Raw genomic sequence first — 20,004 nt, forward strand, 5'->3', positions numbered from 1 at the left:
GCAGCCTTCGAAGGCCGTATTTGAAGGCCGACTGCATCACAGCGGTGTGTCATAGGCTGTCCCAATTCGAAGGCTCCAGGAACTAGCTGAGTTGGTGGAGCAAAAAGAAATCTGTTGTTGATTAGTGTTTATGATTAGCTTAGCTTACACATTACATCAGTGCTGAAATACAGCACAACGTCATCCCTCTCATGTGATATTGCTTTAGTGGTTAATGCTAACATAAGAATGATCAAATGTGTTTTTTGACCGTGAAATATCGCCAGTTGAGTTTCTGTCTCTGTAAACATACTTCTTTATATTCACATATTTGTACTTATAATGACCTACTTATTTACTTGATCATAATATATGTACATGTGTAAGTCGTAGATCCATTAGAAAGTTGTTTTTTTACATACCTTTTCATCTAATAAGCAATCTTTTGTTTTATTTGTTGCCATCCAGCATTCGATCCGTCTCCCAAATCTCACGGCTCCGTGTTTTTGAAAGCCGCTGCTGAGTAACGGACCCACTGCAAACCTGAAACAGAGAATTGATTAACACTTCTGAGATTGAGTGGAACACCTTTGAGAAAAAGCATGTGGCAGCTTAATCCGGCGTGCTTCAGACAGACGCAGAAATGAGCTGCTCGAAGACACTGATCGGCTCCTGGATGAGATTTGAGGACAAACACAGAAATACACAAACGCAATCTGGGTTGATTAGAGGGAGGAAAATAAAGGAGTTAGTCAGCAGGAAACAGTATGGCTGTTGGATAGAAATCTGTTTCCATTAACCTCTGTGCACTGAGGGTGATGCTGATACAAGTGTGCACATGCATATCCTCTCCCTCTCCTACGTGCATGCACACACACAAACACACAACATGCATCTTCTCTCTTTCTGCATCACAGCATCCAAACACTCAGACAGACACAATCTCTCTCTCTCTCTCTTTCCTCCCTCTCTCTCTAACACACAAAGGATGAGCTGGCACAAACACACACTCTCCCACACACACACACACACTTCCTCACTCATACTCATACACGCACATGCACACAGAGACTCCTATCCTGCCTTATTTTTAGCTGTTCCCCTCCCCAGCCCTGACCTACATCACAGCATGAATAAAGCAGCAGCGAGATGAAGAAAGTGAGCTCAGAGGAGGGGAGGAGGAGGTGGGAGGAGAAGGTCTGGGTTGGAGGGGTGGTGGGAGGGGGAGACTGGCAGAGACACACCAGCAAATCCAGGAAAATGAATTCCCCCTTGTGTGAAATGACAGTTCCAGTTCTGTCAGCAGACCTCACCTGCTACGGCGCTCCCAGAGGAGGCTGCAGAGGGCGAACACGTACACCCACACAGACGTTCAGACATGCACACAGATCCAAACACAGCGGATACAGGCCTCTTGGAGAGGACAGAGATCAAAGAGCCTCATCACTGTCATACCTGACGGTAGATGCTTTCCCCCGCTTTAAATGGAAGCCGACAAAGGCAGCTCTCCACTTTAAATTATTGAGGCTGCGTGTCGTCGACATCACAGGCAAGCCATCATCGGGCTTGAGCAACTCTTTGGCGCCTCTCTCCAATAAAGAGTAATCAAATGAGCAGCTTTCTGGGCGGAGCAGGGCTTCATGACTGGATGAAATTGGATCCAGGTAGTGTTTCGCAGCTTGGAGCACTCGAGCAAGTTTAATGTTTTTGATGTGGCAGATCAATGCTTTGTATGCTGAAGGCCGGCGAGGCTTTGTGCGCCTGAATACACGATCCGTCTCCCTTTGATTGTGCAATTCAACGCTCCTACTGTACACTCTCCAAGGATGAAATTTGCAAAGAAAAAACCTCTGGCTATTGCATGTAAGTCAATTACATACTTCATACAAATTCATTCTGTTGTAAGGGGAAAGTGTGAGCTGAAGACCTCAAAGCTGGAATGTATTTATCCAAGGAGAGGATATGGAAATCCTCTTCTCACTTTCTCCTTTCCCCCTAAGTGTAGCATACAGCGTCCCTTAAGTGGTGGAAAGGCCTGTTATAGCCTCAGGAAAACTGCTTCTCTGCTGCTCACGTCCACATAAATACTCGGAAACCGTACACATACACACACGTACAGATTTCAGCCCTCCTGCATAACACCTCCCTCGTGTGCTTCCGATCGCATTTCATCAACAGTCATCCAGCTCGTCTAATGCCTCCCCAAGCTCTGTGTTTTAATGCTCATACAATGTCTTTCAAGCTACATTAGGAAGAGGACTCCGAGCATGAAGTGGGGATGTAATGTGACATTTTAGCTGAACATTATTGATGACGGGGAAAGATGCCGCTCTCCCTGCCGTCGTTCATCCCCTTCATTTTATAGGTCATTATCTCATCAGCTTTCGTCCTATCCTCGGCTCTCTGTCCGTTCCTTTTGTTTCCTCAAACCTCTAAGTTCTCGTCTCGATTTCTTCCCCTATTTCCTTTTCTGCTTTGATCTCTCTTGGCTCGTACTCCTTGCTTTTGCTCTAAGGAAACACTTTAGTTGGGAAAAGCCAAACTATCCTTTGAAAAAGTGGCCTTGTTTGGTCGTGTGATTGATGAATTTTTGCAACACTTATTAACACCTGTAAGCAACAAGGTGACAGTTGATGCAGTTCAATCAGCATCATCCACCTGTTTCCTCCTCCTCCTCCACCCGAGGTATCTCTCTTTGTGACCCGAATGTGATTAGGGAACTGTTTGGGAGTTATCACTTCACTGTATCTGTTCTGTGTGTCCTCAGATATCGATGAGTGTGCGACCCAGATGCATTACTGCCAGTCCAACACGGTGTGTGTCAACCTGCCCGGCAGCCATCGCTGTGACTGTCTGCCAGGCTTCATCAGAGTGGACGAGTACTCCTGCACCGGTACGTCTGCATGCACGACATTCTGACTCACAAGATCTTATTACATAATGGTGCACGCATATTTTAAAAGTTATACACACAGTCTATAAAGTGACCTGAGCTGCTGATGTGTTTTTTATGCTTGGATTGAAAGAAACACACAGCCACTGTGATGTCACTCAATGGTTTGAAGTGGAGTACTGTTTCTAAACCTTGAGTTAGTGAGTTTAGCCGTTGCAGTCTTGGTTCTGGGGAGCCAGAAGTGACCATATTTGGGCAACAGGGTGGATACAAATTGGTACATCTCTTCTGGTTGACAGGTCAGCATGGTAGCACTTGTTAACTGCATGCTCTAATGCATGCCTTACTTGGTTGCCTATTTTACTCTAAACGGGGCTGTGATTCACAAAATGCTGTTAAAGAAGAGTTGAAGAAGAGAAGAGAGACACTGGCTATTGAGAACTCGTTAGGAAGATGTTTACTGGGGTAATAAAGCAAGGATAAGTAGGCCCATTTTATCATGTGGTTCCATACAGCTGGACTTACAGCCCACGATCAGCTGATAAGAGAAGCAGGGAAAGCGAGGGTGAGAATGAATGAGTCATAATACAGGAGTGGGGTGAAATGTTTGGATGGTTTGGAAAGAGTCATTTCTATTTGTTTGAGACTATTATATCCCCAGAGGATTATCTTTTTTTAACCCGATCACTATGTCTAAATTTCAATCCATTCAGTGCTTTGGTTCATGAGTACGGAAGCCCTTAGCGGACATGCATGCATACATTTTATTTACTCCGTTTTCCCATTATAACAAGTAATTTATGGTCATAATTTCTGGACTAATTTTTCCCGTGATCCCGGGATAACAAAGCTGGCTTCCCGTGATAAAGAGTTATTTTCAGTATTTTCTCAAGATCTCGATAAATGAGTCAAGGTCTCGAGAAAACAACCGGAAATGACTCGTTATCACGGGAAAACGGAGTAAATAAAATGTATGGATGCATGTCCGCTAAGGGCTTCCGCATATGAGCAAATACCCACAAAACTAATGATATTTTCAGAAACATCAGCCGTGCTTTTCTAGTTCTAATCATCTTCTTGGGGGCGGCTGTGGCTCAGCGGTAGAGTCGGTCATCACTTAATTGGAAAGTTGGTGGTTTGATCCCCAGCTCCCTCAGCTTCACATGTCTAAGTGTTCTGGGCTACACTGAACCCCAAATTGCTCCCTGTGTGTAGCCATCGGTGTGTGAACGTGATGACTGATTGACACTTTACGTAGCAGCCATCAGTGTGTGAATGTGTGTGTGAATGGGTGAATGTGACATGTAGTGTAGAGTGGTCCCAAGACTAAAAGCGATATATAAGTACAGTCCATTTAGCATTTTTACAAGCTAAATAAAAATGTGAACACTGTGAGTAAGCCGGATCCATGCAAACTGGATTGTTTGACTTGCACAGTAAAAAGATTCTTTCTCCACAATCTGTAGCGATACAGATGTGAAGACTTTGGCAGTAGACTAGTCATAGTAGAGGGTATGAAACCGTGTCTTTTAGTGTTCACAGTTGTGCCAGTACTGAAGTAAAGTACCATACAATAGTATAAATCTTGCACTTGAGTAGACACTGTCAAACTTTTCATATGAACAAGTTAATTATTAAAGTTTGATCAGACCTGTTTCTCGTCTCTTTACCAGTTTTTGCAGAGACAGGGAGGGTGGCGTCTGCCAGCTGCTGGCCACGCAGCTTTGCATATGCGACGCTGTATCTTTTGTTGTCTGAAATTAAAGTGTGCAGAGACATGAATGCAAACTGATTAGTGAATACCTCAGCATAAGTCTTTTTAAGAGATGGAGACGCAGCATGTGATGGAAGAAGAACGGGTGATTGCAGCCATTCAGTGTTTTAATTGCTCGTCTGCAGTAAATATTCTGATAGTAGGTATCCCTCTCCCTCTCCCTCCCTGACCCTCTCACATGTGAATGTCAGGTAAAGTACGGAAACAATCCCACCAACATATCTACCTACTTTTCACAAATTAATGCAATAATTCAGTCAAAGTCTTACTTTTGGATCGAGATATTTTTCACGTGCTGTAGGCTGCAGTGACACCTGGCAGAGCTGGTTTACAGTGTTTCTCCTCTGAAGGGGCTTAGAGCAACATGTTTCTTCGAGAGGGAATAGGATGTGCTTGGTTGCCGCTCAGTGTTTCTCCGGAGAAGTGTTCTTTAATTAGCTCAGACTTGGCAGCCATGCAGGGACAGGGATCCATAGACAATCAATCTTTTTTGCAGCTTGTAAACTGTCCTGGCTGCTGACTGGGAGCCCGCGGAGCGCTCACTACATCTGCTGGGAGCGATAAATCCTCTCTCTGTCTCCTTCTCCCTCTTCCGGCTTCTCCTTCAGCTTCTTCTCCGGGGTTTCACATCCTCTGCTTGGATGCGAAACGGAGTTAGCGTTCACGGCGCGGGGAGGCAGCGGCTCATATTTCAGAGCGCTAACACGATTGCACATTAGCTCCTGTAATTGCTGCGTTGTGCTGAAATCTGTTTTGTAATTCTTCATCGTTTCTGGGACAGGGAAGGCGTCTCGTAATGATATTGTTCTCACTGCATTAAGCAGGACACACACGTTCACAGTGGTTTCTTGTTCTGAGAGCCAATTAGCAATGAACAAGTTAACCCATGAAGTCCAGCAGCTACTCTGGTTTAATAGTAGAAGCTTAGGGTCCAGACTTCCAGCTATTGCTGCCATGAATTAGTAATGCTGGGACCAGATGGTAACTTAAAAAAGACTTTAAAAAGATAAAAGCAATACTTATCTAGCACCATATAGCACCATATAGTGGTCTATGGATGTGTAACTTAAGACTTACTGTTGATTCATTACTTTTCATATGATCACATTATTTATAAGGGTGTTAAATGTTTATTTTCATGCAACATTTATCCTACCAGCAGTCTGGGAAGCCGATATAGTGCCGGCATCCTGCTGGCACAACAGGTGTAGCCTATAGCAGGATTTGTCTGCCTGAACAGATTAACAGTTTCCTTTGTATTACATGTTTCATTCAGTGTACAGGCTGCTTGGTTAGCTGTGTTGAAAGAGGGAAGGTTAGTAAATCCACAATGTAAAAGCTACAAATGTTAACGTTAAGTGAAAATGCTGAAATACGTTTAGCAAGATGTAGGGTTTCAACATTTTTGCATTGTTGACCTCCTTCAGACTGCTACATAACTGCTAATTATATCTTAAATACCTTGTTAATACATGCATAAATGTTTAAACAGCATTCTGTAGGCAGCACAGGTGGACCAAATTCTACCAAATATAAACACTGAATAAGTGGATCTAATATATTGTATGTAGGATCTTTATCAAGAAACAAAATGTAGCTATCTGTCAGCTAAATACTGAGGAATAAAACGGTCAATATTCCCTCTGAAATATATCAGTTGTAGAAAGTAGAATAACAGGACATGTAAATGTGTATTATGCCAAATTGTTTACAACACTTGTTAGTATGTTACAAAGCCCCTTACTACCTGACTGTAGCACGACTTATGCAACCGTGTCCTCTCCAGCGCACACACAAACACAGCAGGCGGATCCAATGCAGTTTTACACTTTTTATTGTCTTTGCGACTCACTTTAAACAAAACAATACTTTTCTCTTGCTGCGCGCCACCGCTGCCCGGCTCCTTTGGCACACCGGCCCGATCTCCACTTAGGAAAGCAATGTCAAGAGTTCAACGAAAACATTATGAGGAGCTTCATTCGACGACATGAAGTCATTCCTCATCGACCCCAGGTCCAGCACGCTACGGCATTAAAAAAGGGGAGAGCAGATTAAAGCTACCGAGCAGCAGCTGTGCCGATCAACTCACCTGGTGCTGCTCTCCTGAGCCACCCCCCACACATACCGCTGCATGCCAACTATTCTTGTCTTTAGCCTTAATCAACCTGTGAAAACCCTGTTTGTGCGCAACATTTATCCATTATCTATACCGGTATCCAGTTCGTGGTCTTCGGTCAATCACAGGGCTGACACATAGAGACAGACAACCTTTCACATTCACACCTACGGGCAATTTTAGAGTCATCCATTTGGGAAGAAGCCAGAGTACCCTGAGGGAACCCATGCATGCAGGGGAGAATATGCAACCTCCACACAGAAAGGCCCCCTATGTCCGAACCAGGATTCAAACCAGGAACCTTCTAGGTGTGAGGCGACAGTGCTAACCGCTGCACCACAATGCAGCCCTTGTGCATGAAAAATCTCACAATTTGAAAAGGATTTGCGTTGGGTTTTTTGGGGTTATGGGAATGCACAATACCGTCTCTAACTCTTTGATTCCACTAATGAAGCCACCGCACAGCGAAATCACTGCTGTGTCCTCAGTCAGAAGGCAGAAACCTGAGTTGCTACAATCAACAGAAGTGAGAACAATGAGGCTACAGAAGGAGTGCGTTTGGTGACAGTCCTTGATGGCAGTAATGTGTTTTCTCCTGCCTTCTTGCTTCAGGCCAGTGTGTGTTCTTGTGTTTGAGTGCGCTCTATGTGTGTCTTTATGGATGTCTGACAGCTCTTCCCTTCATCCACCCGCAATCTTACAGTCTACACATTTCCTCTCAAAGTGACGATCTGCAGCTCCTTCCTCAGAGGAATAAAGTGTCACCTTTTGCTGCTTTTACATGACACATCATGTATCACCTTTTGCCTCGGACACTCTCGGCCTCGTCTCTCTTTGTCTAACCTGCCTGGCGGAGGTGTCTGTCCTTTTGTGAAGAAGCGTCCTGTAAACAATAGGAGGCTGCGGTAATTGTGGTTCCACTTGATTTCACCTCTGCGGAAGCAGGCGGGCAGCTCTGGGGAAACAGGGGATGGACAGAGGGAAGAAGAGAGGTGACAGGAAGTGTGAGGTTCTATATTCACCTTCTCAAAATGCCACAGAGCTGTTGTCACCTCCATGCAGCCCCAACAGCCCACTGTGTGGACACAATGTGCTGCAGCCTGTCTGTTGGACAAACAGCATTTGGTGTCCCCATTTTAAGGACATTTTTAAGGACATGTGATTTTTATATTACACAGTTTATTTGAACATTATCGTTCTATCAATCAAACCATGGAGTGGAGTCTCTCAATCGTACTACTTCTCCACAATGACATAAAGAAATGTGGATGCTTCAAGAAATTGATTCTGAACAAATACAGGTACCCCTGCATTAAAGTATCTGAGTTGTTCAAACTATTTCTTGTCACACTTTTGATAGATTATCAACTGTGATATAATTATCAGTGCTCTGGCGTTGGTACTTCCTGGTTTCACACGCAACTGTTTAGAAATTGAGCAACATTTAATTTTTGGATCCTTTACGCCTTCTCGACCCACAGCCACCTTTGACCTGGCCCCTGGTTTCCCAGCATGCTTAATGCAGCCGATTTGCAGCATGCCATAGACAATAAATGCCTCTGCACCTCAGGGGTTCAGGGCCAATCAAGCTATATCGCTTTTTCCATCCGCCCTTCCTACTCTGTGTTCAATGTGTGCAGTGTTTCTTTGCTGGAATAAGAGCTGATAACTGATTCCATGCACAGTTATTTGATTAACCCTCTAGACAGAGAACTCTCATTTTCCTTCTCAGTCCAAACAAACACAAAAAACAGGAAGAAAGTGACGATTACAAGTTGTTTTCATTTTAAAAAACTTTTTAAGATTTTTAGACTATTTAAAAAAAACAAAAAAAACAAAAACAACAAATAGCACTAAAGCTGCTGTAAATAGCTAGAACAATTTCCCTACTCAACTCAGGGATTCATAGATGTGTCTATATATCAGTGTGACTTTAGGTCAAGTTTATAACAAATGTGTGATCCACAACATTTGTCTCTGTATGCTGAGCCTGACAACAAAACTGATACTTCACTGGATGACGCTCGGCTTTCAACCAACACGTTACATGAACAGACAGCAGTAATGTGTCGTGTCTTTGGCAACCTCAATATATGAGGAAAAGTCCCTGTGGCCCAGTCAGTCCTCCCGACCGATGGGGACGCACTGCCCACCGGAAAGCAGCGTCCGTCTCTGGCAGGGAAAGCCTGGTAGGTCCTCCTGTTTAGTGACGTGATTATGTGATTTAATGCAAAAAAACGTAAACTCACATCTTCCATTATACAGTGGTTAGGATCACAACACAATCTTACAGCTTCCATAAATACGCCGACACTTCCGTAGAAAACTGGATGGAAACCCGCGATAAAAAACCAAAGGCTACAACTCTGACTGCAACGTAACAACGTGTATTACCGGTTCTGGGTAATCTGTGACAACTGAAAGTATCTACAATGCAAATCTCCTGACGTCATTTTTGATACACATAAAATAACTTTAAAATGACGGGCGCTCTTGGGTGCTATATAGAGATAGAGAGATAGAACGGGTGCTACGGGGCACTATGGGGTCTTGAAGGTTAAACATTTTAGAATACAGACTGAACATGAAAGCACCAAATAACACAGGTCTAAACATTCTGGGCTTATAATGTCAGTGGATGTGGTGCTTAGTGGTGCTTATTCCCAAGCTAATTTTCATTTTTGCAAACAGCAGTTGTCACGCAGTCAGCCAGAAGCTTAAAGGTCCGCTGGTGTTCTGGGGCTCTTTCTGTTTTTTTCTTCTGTTGATTAAAAAACACAAAACACGTGGCGTCTCTTCAGGTGAAACTACACAACCTCAAAAGGAAAGTGAGGTGCATTTCCTTCAGAGACTACATTCTTCTCTTCCTTCTCTTTTCTGTGCTTCTTGAGAGTTACAGTCAAAGAAATCTTAAAGTTGTCTGAAACTCCAAAGCACCAATTCAGGTTCAAGGTTAACCCTTTTTGTGGATTTCTTTGTATTTGTAAAAATCCCTCGACTGGTGTGCAACAACAACTAGTTTCTTGTTGACCGCAAAATCCTTCAAACCCACACAAAGCAATCATTCAACTTCATCCTATGGCTAAAACATAACCAGTGTTATCAAACCTTCCTGGATACGAGTATATTTCATTCTACATACAAAACCTTCAAGGCTGTTGGGTCATCACGCATAGATGGAAATATATAAAATCCTTTTTTTTATTTTCAAGAAAGAAACATGGATTTTAGTTAAAGTAAGCGCTGAGCTCAGACTCAGCTGATGTTGGAAGTGCAGATGCTGCTGGTGTTAACCCTCAGTCTTTATGGTGCACTGAAAGCAGAACTCCAGTGATTTCCCCCATGGAAGGTCATTATGATCTCTGACTTCTGGATAATAGTTGTCTGCCATGGGTAATTGTGGGAATGGCTGTCCCACTCCCACTGTGTACTTATCTTATATTCTCTGGGCTTTAGGGGAATTGTTTTCTGCATTAAGCAGCACTGATAAGGCTCGCAGATACAGATTAAACCCCTGGATTGTGGGGGTTAAGGTCCTTCTTTCCTCTCGGCTCCTCCGCTCGGTCCTGTAAATAAGCCTAAACAGCAGATTTAGCCCTGATGAATTTAAAAGTACATTCCTCATATATAAGAAGTTGTAGCATTCACAGTGTATGACTGTATGAAGACACTGAAACACTCTAATAGATAAAGAGCTCAGCTTCTTATCAGTGGACCCAAGACACTGTAGCGTCTCACCAGGAATACCATCTCAGTCTCAGGCCAAAACCGTCGGCTGATAGTCCCTCACAAACAGATTGTATCGGCTGATTATTGTCATAGAAGCCTAAATACACAAATGTTCTATAGGATGATTTTTATGTTAAACGAAGCGCACCGAGGGGACAAGCGCTCCAGGGTTCGGTTCAGTCGGACTAAACAAGGCTGGTGTGAACCGCCCTTCATCTTATTGGCTCGCCCACGTGGGTGGGTTCTGTACAAATGATGGTGCATTACTTTTTGTAGGTTTTAATGAACAAACAGTGTTAGAACAATCTGGTATTGATTAACCTTTTTCCTCAATTAAAATAGAGAATTGTAACTTTTTTTAATGTGAACTTAATAACTTCAACTAAACATAAATCCTCCCCAGCTTACCAAACATTCTGACTGCCTGTCGTCTTTACACACTGTAACTGTAAAACAAGTGATTGTGTAAAAGGAGAAAAACAACCAATACATCAATGGACTGCTTTTTTAAGTGTTGATATTGACTGACAAAATAACAGAAGTCATGCCCTCATCAGTATCATTCGTTTTTCCACCTGCGTCTCCTTTATTGTCCCTGTAGGCGACATGAACACGCGGTGGTATTTGAACAGTATTGATTGAATTGAGCAGATATAACAGTTTGCTTTTATCCCACTAATCAGCCACATCATGTGCTGCTGCCGTCTTTGATTCCGTGATGTATATTTCTCTCCTACCCTCCTCTGCTCTCTACAGATCAATACTTTCTCATGTTCTTATCAGCCAGCTGTTCATAGACATATGCTCACACTCAGATATGTCTGACTGAAAGAAGCTGCCATTAATTTCATGCGTCAGTAGCTACGTATATTCTCCAAAATACCAGTATTGGGAAAGCGTACATCCCCCCCAAACCCAAGACACATTATATGTTTAATGAAAATTTGATCAAATCCAATTCCAATTATACATGTAATGAATGTGGAGCTCAGGTGTGACGAGCCTGAAAAACCTTGGCAACCCTCCCTGTATACATTAACTCTTCAAAAATGGAGGTCATGCTTTCAGGCTGGCTGGCCACCAACCAATTTAATAAGCCCATCAAACACAGTTTGGGGAAGGAGTCTGATAAGTTTTCCTTAGTCCTCCCTTTCATCCATTTGTAATTGCCTTGGAGAAGCTGCTGTTTATATTTAGCTTCCCAATAAAGGTTTGATGTACTGGGTTTTTTTTTGTCCTGCTAGTGTGCAAAGCGTACAACCATCCAAAGAGATATCTGTCCCCACGTTCCGCTGCTGTTCTCTGAGTTTGTCTCTTCTTTGATGCTTTGTCTCCCTGGTCCCCTGGCTGGAAACACATGGAGAAGCATGGAATAATAATGCACTCTGGCTATGGGATGGATGTACACTGACAGAGCACATTAATGGAACATGCTTTCATTAATGTGAATTGCAGCCTAAGCAACTTTATTGCCTCGAGCTGTATATTTCATTGGGTAGTTAATTTATTGGATTATCTGGCAGCAGGCTCTGTGCTGCAGCTGCATGCAGGGAGGATATGAGCTGGGAGGTCAGGACACTATAAAGGAAACCAAGTGTTGATGCCACTGTGGGAGACTCTGTAATTCATAATGCAAATATACTCGCTGCAAAGCGAGAGGCACTTGAGTTTTAAATGGCAGGACTTAAGTGCTTCATGTAAATAACAACATGTGGCAGTTACACACACACCATCTTTATGCATTTCTCTTCTAACTTCTCACGATACTCTACTACATTTTATTGGAAAATGTTGGTGTTAACATTGTAAAAAGTAATATAATTTTTTGTAGCATTGGGAAATTTGTCAAATGCATTTGTTGAGGGTCTCATTAAGCATCCACTAAATCTGGTTGATAGTAACCCTTCGTGTGCGGACAAAACCAGCTCATTTTACAGTTAATAATCAGTCATAGACATCACTCATGCTTCGTGTAAACAGCTGAATAGCCCCTCTGTTACAATTGCAGTGGGTGGTTTGCAGAATTTATTATTTTATTCTCATAATAAATATCCAAAACCAATCTGGAACCATTTGACAGAGACTTTGAGATTTTGAATTAGGAAGCACATTTGTGATATTCTTATGAGTTTAAAAAGTTGTAGTGGCTTTGACTCTGGAGAATAATGTGGGGTGTCAGTCAGAGGCAAGTCTGATATTAAGAATAAAGAACAAAAATAGTTTGTCAAACCGTACAAACAATAAGCAAGCCAATAGTCATTTAATTATCTCCACAAAAAGCAACAGCCATGCACGAGCAATAAGACTTTCGAAATTGTGTTCACACAAGCAAACAAAATAGCAATAGAAGTGAGCGGGTTGTGTGTAAGTGTCCCACAGTCTCTGTTTTAAGTTCAGTCCGCTCAGGTGAACAGTCTGTTTGCCTCACAGTTCAGTCCAGTTCAAAAGAATACAGAGAAACACAATGCAAGAAAGCTGCTCCGGGTTTTACCGCGGATCCTCCCACCCAAACCAAATAAGGAAATCACCAACTGAAATGTAATAATAGCGTCACGCTTCGGGCTTCATCAAACAAATACTAGTACCATGTACACCGTGTACTAAAAGACTATTTGGATGTCTCTACTGTTGCCGTTCACTAGCTGTGAGAGTGAGAACCTCCATCCAAGCAGTCCTATCACCTATGAATGTGTGTGTTTTGATGCCCGGGTGAATGATAGACAACATGTAAAGCACTCTGTTATAAAAGTGCAACATAGATGTTTAATGGAGGTAAAGGTCTGGTTAAGTTAGAGCAGTGTAAGGTGCCTGCTTAAGGATAAGGACAGGGTCAAGGTGTTGGTTAAATGATGTGAACCCCTGATCTCCAAAGTGAAAATCTGAGCCTCTTCAGAACATTACACAGCATGTATAATATGTTGATTTCTTTATTCAGAGAAACATAACATTTGGATGTAACATACATTACGCTTCTTTATTGTGTGCTGTGCCATAAAAATAAGAGAGGAGGGGAAGTCTAGGAACATATTTATCATAAAAGGACAGAAAGTCAGCAGCATGCATAAAGGTCCCGGATGCATGGAAGCCCTTAAAGCCATGTTGGGTACTATTAAAATCCTTCTAATACATTTTCTTATCTGTGAGCGTACACATGGCCTGCATGCAGCAGCATTGAGAAGCAGCTGTGTAAGGTGGAATTAATTGACTAGAGAGGTCAAGAGAAAGCAGCCTCTTGAACTCCAGGTGGATTTCTGCAGGAAAATCAGAAATTTTCTCCGACTAATTTGATGGAAATCCATGTCCTCCGGGCTAAATGGTATGACAGGCAATCAATATGTTTTGCCCTGTGACACGGGACAGATCTCTGCTGAGTTCACACCACGTCAAGGTGAGCAGCAAGGCCGAGGCAGAAAGTGAGCATGACGACTTTGAGTTAGCAAAAAAAAAAAAAAGGACAGAAAAAACCCTTGAAATATCCTGCCATGTCCTCGTCTTTATGGGCCTGTCACTGGTCATTAAACTTCACATTATTGAAGTGTTCTGCTCGACATTATTGGATGAGATGACAGCGGGAGCTTAAAAGATGAGGACACGTTTCAGAAATTTACTATGCAAAGTAAAAGTGAATCATGAGGTGTGGGTTTTACTCCGACTTCTACTAATACACACCGAGTCCGTCGTTTTGTTTGAGCGACCGTTCCCAAAAAAATGTAAAGTTCGGAGCATTAAAATAGTGTGATGTCTTGAGAGGACGGGAGCTTTTCTCTTGGAGCTTTGGAGGTGTGGGTGCAGGAAATGAAGACAGTGGAGCGTTGCTTCCCAACATAAAGATGATGTATTAAGTCTTGTCGTACAGGTAAACTTAAATCTTGCAAACAAAATCAAAAACAGGGATTTAACTCAAAGTTCTCGTCTGCTATCTTGTTAAACTGACAAAAGCCCTGTTTCTGTTTCGTCTCAGTCATCCTCTTTCTTCTCTCCACCCTGTTGGACTTTTTCCTTCACTAGGGTAATCGGCTCATATGCCGGGCAGCAACCATTGTTCTCACTGCCCTGCTCTCCTTGGGCTTTGTAGTCTTTTAACGGATGCCACGATGGGTTGTAGTCCTTGTTGCAGCCACCGGGAGGAAATGTATCTCCCCTCTGTGACGCTGCCTCTCATGACGTCACAATAGGAACAGAAGACAGTTGAAATCTGTCATATGAGTCGACATCATTTCTATACACAAATAACACTGACTGCAGTTTAGTTTCTCTATGACTTGAAGAACATCATGTGAATAGACATCGCAGATACAGTTTGAGTACAGTAAAAGAGAAAGATCAGAGAAAGTACCAGAACATCTAAAGATATACGTATAAATAGATACCAAGCAAAATAAGATGAAAGAAAAGACGTCTTTTCTCAAACAGATCTGCTTTGGAGTGAATTACAGCAAAAGCTGAATCTTGCTGTGTCTAACGATAGACCTCAGTGAAGCATTAGTGAGATTCTTTGATTTTCAAAGTGATCATTATCTTTTATGACACCCAAAGATATTATTATCCACTCTGCGAAATATCATCAATTATTAGTTTTATCCTTCAACACAGATTACATTGAATTTCACAATGAGGCAGAGCGGCTAGGCAACATCATAAATATAGTCAGGTTTGATTGAATATTTGAGTCACTCGGCCTTCTCGTGTCCCTTAACAGCCCAGCAAGAATGTGAGAGAGAAACTGTGGTAGACATATAAAAAGTGTTAAAGTTATGTTGATGTTTCAGTAACTACTTCATATCCTCTTTATGTGCCAAAGGATAAATCGTACCTCTTTCCCATCGAAATTAGCGCGTTGATGCAGGTTTTTCAGACTTGGGAAGACCTGCTTATAGATGCTGATTGTCTCTGTTCCCATTGCCAGTGGAGTATTCTTCTGCCGGTCTCTTTCCTGACGTCACAGACGCACCGGAAACAGGGTTATTGTCTTTATTGTATCTATTACTCATTCAATCTGTTTATCTTGGACGGAGACGGGTTGAATTTGTAGCTGAGATGACAAGGAGTCGCAGAAGTTACAGACGGAGCATAGCAACGTGCCGGAAAGGGGGCGGAGATTAGCGTGTCATCACGGGTTTTGTGTTCCCATCAATGCCGTTTGGAGCTGAGGCGATAATTACCCGGGTCTACTGCTGAGTCATTTGACCCGGGTCTGAATGCCGATTGTAACCTTTCCCATTAAGCAAAAAAGTCGGGTGTTAGCGGGTTTTCTGACCAGTGGGAAAATACAAAACATTGTATTTTATAAGCTTCTGCAGCTGACTTTTTTTAGGCGCCTGTGCTTTTTTCAGTAAAAGCTTCATCAGCAAAGGAACAACAGCTGCCAAATGTGGTGGATTACATCCTCTAGACTGTTGTGGAGAAGTATAATAGAGCACTAAATGGAGGCAGTCAAGTACCTCAGAATTGTACTTAAGTTCACGTTACCTTTCAACACTGTTCGACACTTCTCTTTCTGTGTAATTCAGACTGAGCACAGAGCCCGACTTCACGCGAAGCAGGTGAACACACACTATGTATTGGCAGTGCAAGTCGAGGTAATTGGTTCTCTGCTGATTGAAAATTGAACAAGTTGAATAGAAAAATATCGCAAGGCTTTATGACACAACTTCACCTACATGAAGGAAGACGACATCAGAAATCAGAGGGAAACAATATGGATGTAGAAGATTTTGTGCAAATAAATTAAATAATCTTTCATGTTCAATTATAAGCACCTTGTGTAGTGCGTGTGTAAAGTCCCGCATTGTTGTGCCCCTAAAAGGTCAAACAATGAATTAAAAATGTGCTTTGTTTTCTTGCATCCGGTGCAGCAATGCTTCACCTTCACTAAATAACTAATATGTGAGAAAACCTGTTGGTGATTATGATTCCTACGTGTCCAAGATATTAATATCAAACTCACATAACTACTGACCCTGAAGGGAACACTGAATGACAGAACCATATGGGACTAATTGCAAACAAGCTCTAGTTGGGACCTGCCTTATGATGAGACATATTGTTTGTGCTGGTAATTCTGTGAAATGAGGAAAAGTCTCCTGTCATACCTCTGATCCCTCTATTATCCGGTGTTTGCCGGCTGTGTTGACAGTGCAGGAAGCATTCCGAGTGTGACGGCAGCTGTCCGCGCTTCCGAGGATCAGTCATTACGCATCATTAGCCCGCCGCTTCGGGGGGTCACCTCAACATGTCCAGGCCTGACACGGCATCACTCTATAATCATCACTAATTAGACAAAGCTGACAGAGACAGGCAGCCTGCTCACACCAGCCTGTTGTTATCTCCAGGAGAATCACTGAGCTTAATACTGTCCATGTAATAACTTTCCAGGGACGAGATCATCCATCACTCAGATTAGTTCATTGTAGAAAAATATAACCCCCTTGGATACTCTTACTGTTACAACCTACCAATCTCTGACTGCTTAATAAATTCCATTAACTCATCTTCAAAAGAGTTCATTTATCTTTCCATCAACCCATCAAACTGCAGCAACCACTGCTGTAGGTCGTTTACCCACGTGCATGATGATATTCCACTACAAACACACCCACAAAGTTTTGTAGATCTGCGCAGTTTGCTCTGGTGTTGCGTCTGATTGTAAAGAGGAGCTGTCTGCAGCTCCAAGTTCAACTCCATCCACATATGGATGATGAGCAGAGAGAGGAGGGGGCAGCTTTTTTAACAGTTTATTGTGAAGCCCAGACTCAACAGGTGTTTACTAGTTTCGCTCTCTGTAACCCAGCTGCATTTCCTGAACCCGCAACAGCAACTCATCCACATATAATAATCCCCGTCCTGCGTAACAGCTCCAGGCCGTATCCACACGTGCGGACAAAGTGTGCTCTTGTGCCAGGGTTGAGCCTCGCACAGCCCCAGAGTGATCCGTCTCCTGATTATGATAATAATGACAATATATTATGAACAGATTGTATTTACGGGTATTTTAATTTTTTGGGTCAAACAAAAGGTGTAATCGTCGTCATGACCAGTGGAAACTCAGCCCTTATCATACTGCGCTGCAGTTACCACCAGATATCTGCAGACAGTAATATTTCCTCTCTAACTGCGCGGTGCTGTTAGCGCTAGAGTTTGTGAATTAGGTGTTTTTTGCCACGAGGCTCATTTGCATAGAAATGGGCCAAATTTGCCACAAATGTCTGCATAATGACTCATTTATTCATGCACGAACAGCACCGGAGCATGGAGCTGTGTGTGTGCTGTGCTGTGCAGTTTGGGGTGCATTCAACCCCCGACGTGTGCTTGGAGAATGAGGCGGAGTCTTTTTGTGTCATTTGCACAGGTTTAGTGGGCCGAAAGCCTCAAAATCCTTTAGTAAATTAGGCCCTCAGACTTTTTTTCTGCAACCAGTGATGTCTCCCCCTGCTGGCCATTAGAATTAATGCTGTCTTTCGCATTTGCTTTACTTTTGAAACCAGAAACTACGCCCCTTCTATACAGTCTATGAGATTTGCTGAGTTGCAGGTAAACTGTGGTTGAACAAACAAAGGAAGGATTACAATTGATGAAACCTCAAAAACAAGTGCAAATCGCCCCCAAAACATTGCAAACAAGTCAGTGAGGGAGGTTTTTTTTGGATCTGTGTTGGCTACGTTTCAAAAACAGCCCTGCGATGATTGCTAATCACCACAGGTGTCACCAGAGAGACCAAGACAGCAATGTTTGACATGCTTGCTTTAAAGCTGCATTAAGTGCTTTATTAGTGTCCTCCCACCTCTGCACCTTGTGCTCTGTGCAGGCTCAAAATACTACACACATGAGTAAAGCAAAACATAGTTTTTAGGAAACCTGTCGCAGCGCCTCTTGTGCTGCAATGCAACAGGAACTGCAGTGCCCCCAAGTATTTTTTCCAGTGGATTTATTGCTTATGCAGCTTGGCAGCTTCTGACTAACTCATTATCCATCAATTCAGCCACAGCATCTGTCTGTTTATACCTCCAACTCGATAATTTAAAATTGGCTAGAGGACATTAAACAGTAAATAAGCATCCATGGCCGCCAGTGTTTTGCTTGTGTTGCTCTTCCTCCATCAGCTCGCAGCCATTAGCTCACTGAATATTTAATTCTGTAACTCTTCCTCTATTGCACCACCATTAAAGTAGGCTGCCTTTTATATCCCTTCACATAAACTCCTACACATCCAAGTGGCACTGTTGACATTTACCTCCACTTTATAGTTCAACGCGGGGAGGAAATCCTTGGGAACAGAAAAGCTAAATAATTTCTCCCAGTTGCTTCGGGGCTTCATGAGCAACACATTCATTAATTAAGGGGAATGTATTAGTCATGACTCCCACCAAGGCTTTTGCATAATAATGAAGAGTGTGTTTTAGTGAGTGTGTACCTTGTAAGTGGAGGCAGCCTCAGGGCCGGGTCCTGACTGGCACTTAAAGAGACAGTTCATGGTTTGATATAAAAAGAGGCTCCAGCAGTGCAGCGCCGCTGTTAATCCCCGCTGCAGCATCATCAAGGCTTTCTTTTAATGTATTGTTTATAATCATCTAAAATCATGTTAGATTCTAATTGAAGATGCATTAACTGCAGCGTGATAAGCTCAGCAGCGAGATTTAAATCAATAAACACATTCCCAAAAATACATTAATTCCATATTTATGAACAACAGAGGGATCATTATTGTTATTATTTCATATCTTTTAAAAAATGTATGAAACCGATTTCACTTTTCTATTTCTCTCGCTGTGCGTCGCCACTTAAGCAGGATTGCCGTTGCCTCAGGTCAGGCCCAGAGCAGCTTCATTAGGATCTATCAGTGCAGGGTTAATTAGTTGAACATGTGGTATGGGAAGTGTCGCGTGAGATTCTGCTGTGATTAACATGTTGCAGCAGGCTGATGCAAAGGGGAATAGAGGAGTTACAAAACCACACCTGTCAGAAATCAGTCATCATTATTCTCTATTGGTGACATGATACATTCTGAAAAGGAGACTTCTGAATCGTGATAAATTGGAAATAGGAATTGTCCATGCTTTGGATTTTGTGTTGCATCGTGCCGATTTCAAGCATGCCTCTGTTTGCTTATATTTTGTGTGCCATTCAAATTGCACCATATGGAAACACTGAGCAATTAAGGGTACACTTCACACAGGAGTTAAAGCCTCAAATCCCCGTCCATTATTGCAGTTTGATTCCCAGTAACGAGACTTCAGGCTTGAATGCTGCGTTCTCTCAAACGCATAGTTTCTCAAGTGGTGATATCAGTGTTCTTTACCTTAGGAAATGGGAAAGCATTTGTTAGGTCGTATTCATCCATGGGACATGGAAATAACTACTGTCACAGGATTTTTTAAGGAACACTTATTCTAGCGATCCAATAGCTGCCTTTGCATTTAAGATATGCTAATGGCTTTTAAAACAATTCATGATTCCCTCTGAGTGTTGACTGGCGACCAGTCCACGGTGTACCTCGCCACATGACAGCTGGGATTG

The 20,004-nt window shown here is 42.7% G+C and overlaps 1 protein-coding gene across 1 annotated transcript in view; it reads left to right on the plus strand.

The window, feature by feature from the left end:
* Nucleotides 1–20,004, plus strand: part of LOC138605202 (protein kinase C-binding protein NELL1-like) — a 317,647-nt gene that overhangs the window by 217,176 nt on the left and 80,467 nt on the right. Inside the window, exon 13 of the mRNA XM_069677358.1 lies at nt 2,747–2,872. Within this exon, the coding sequence (XP_069533459.1) occupies nt 2,747–2,872 (126 nt within the window). The remainder of the gene's footprint in view (nt 1–2,746; nt 2,873–20,004) is intronic.

This window comes from Semicossyphus pulcher, unplaced genomic scaffold, assembly GCF_022749685.1.
Source record: "Semicossyphus pulcher isolate SPU_LCO1_2020_fin unplaced genomic scaffold, fSemPul1.0.p SCAF_1, whole genome shotgun sequence".
NCBI lineage: Eukaryota > Metazoa > Chordata > Actinopteri > Labriformes > Labridae > Semicossyphus > Semicossyphus pulcher.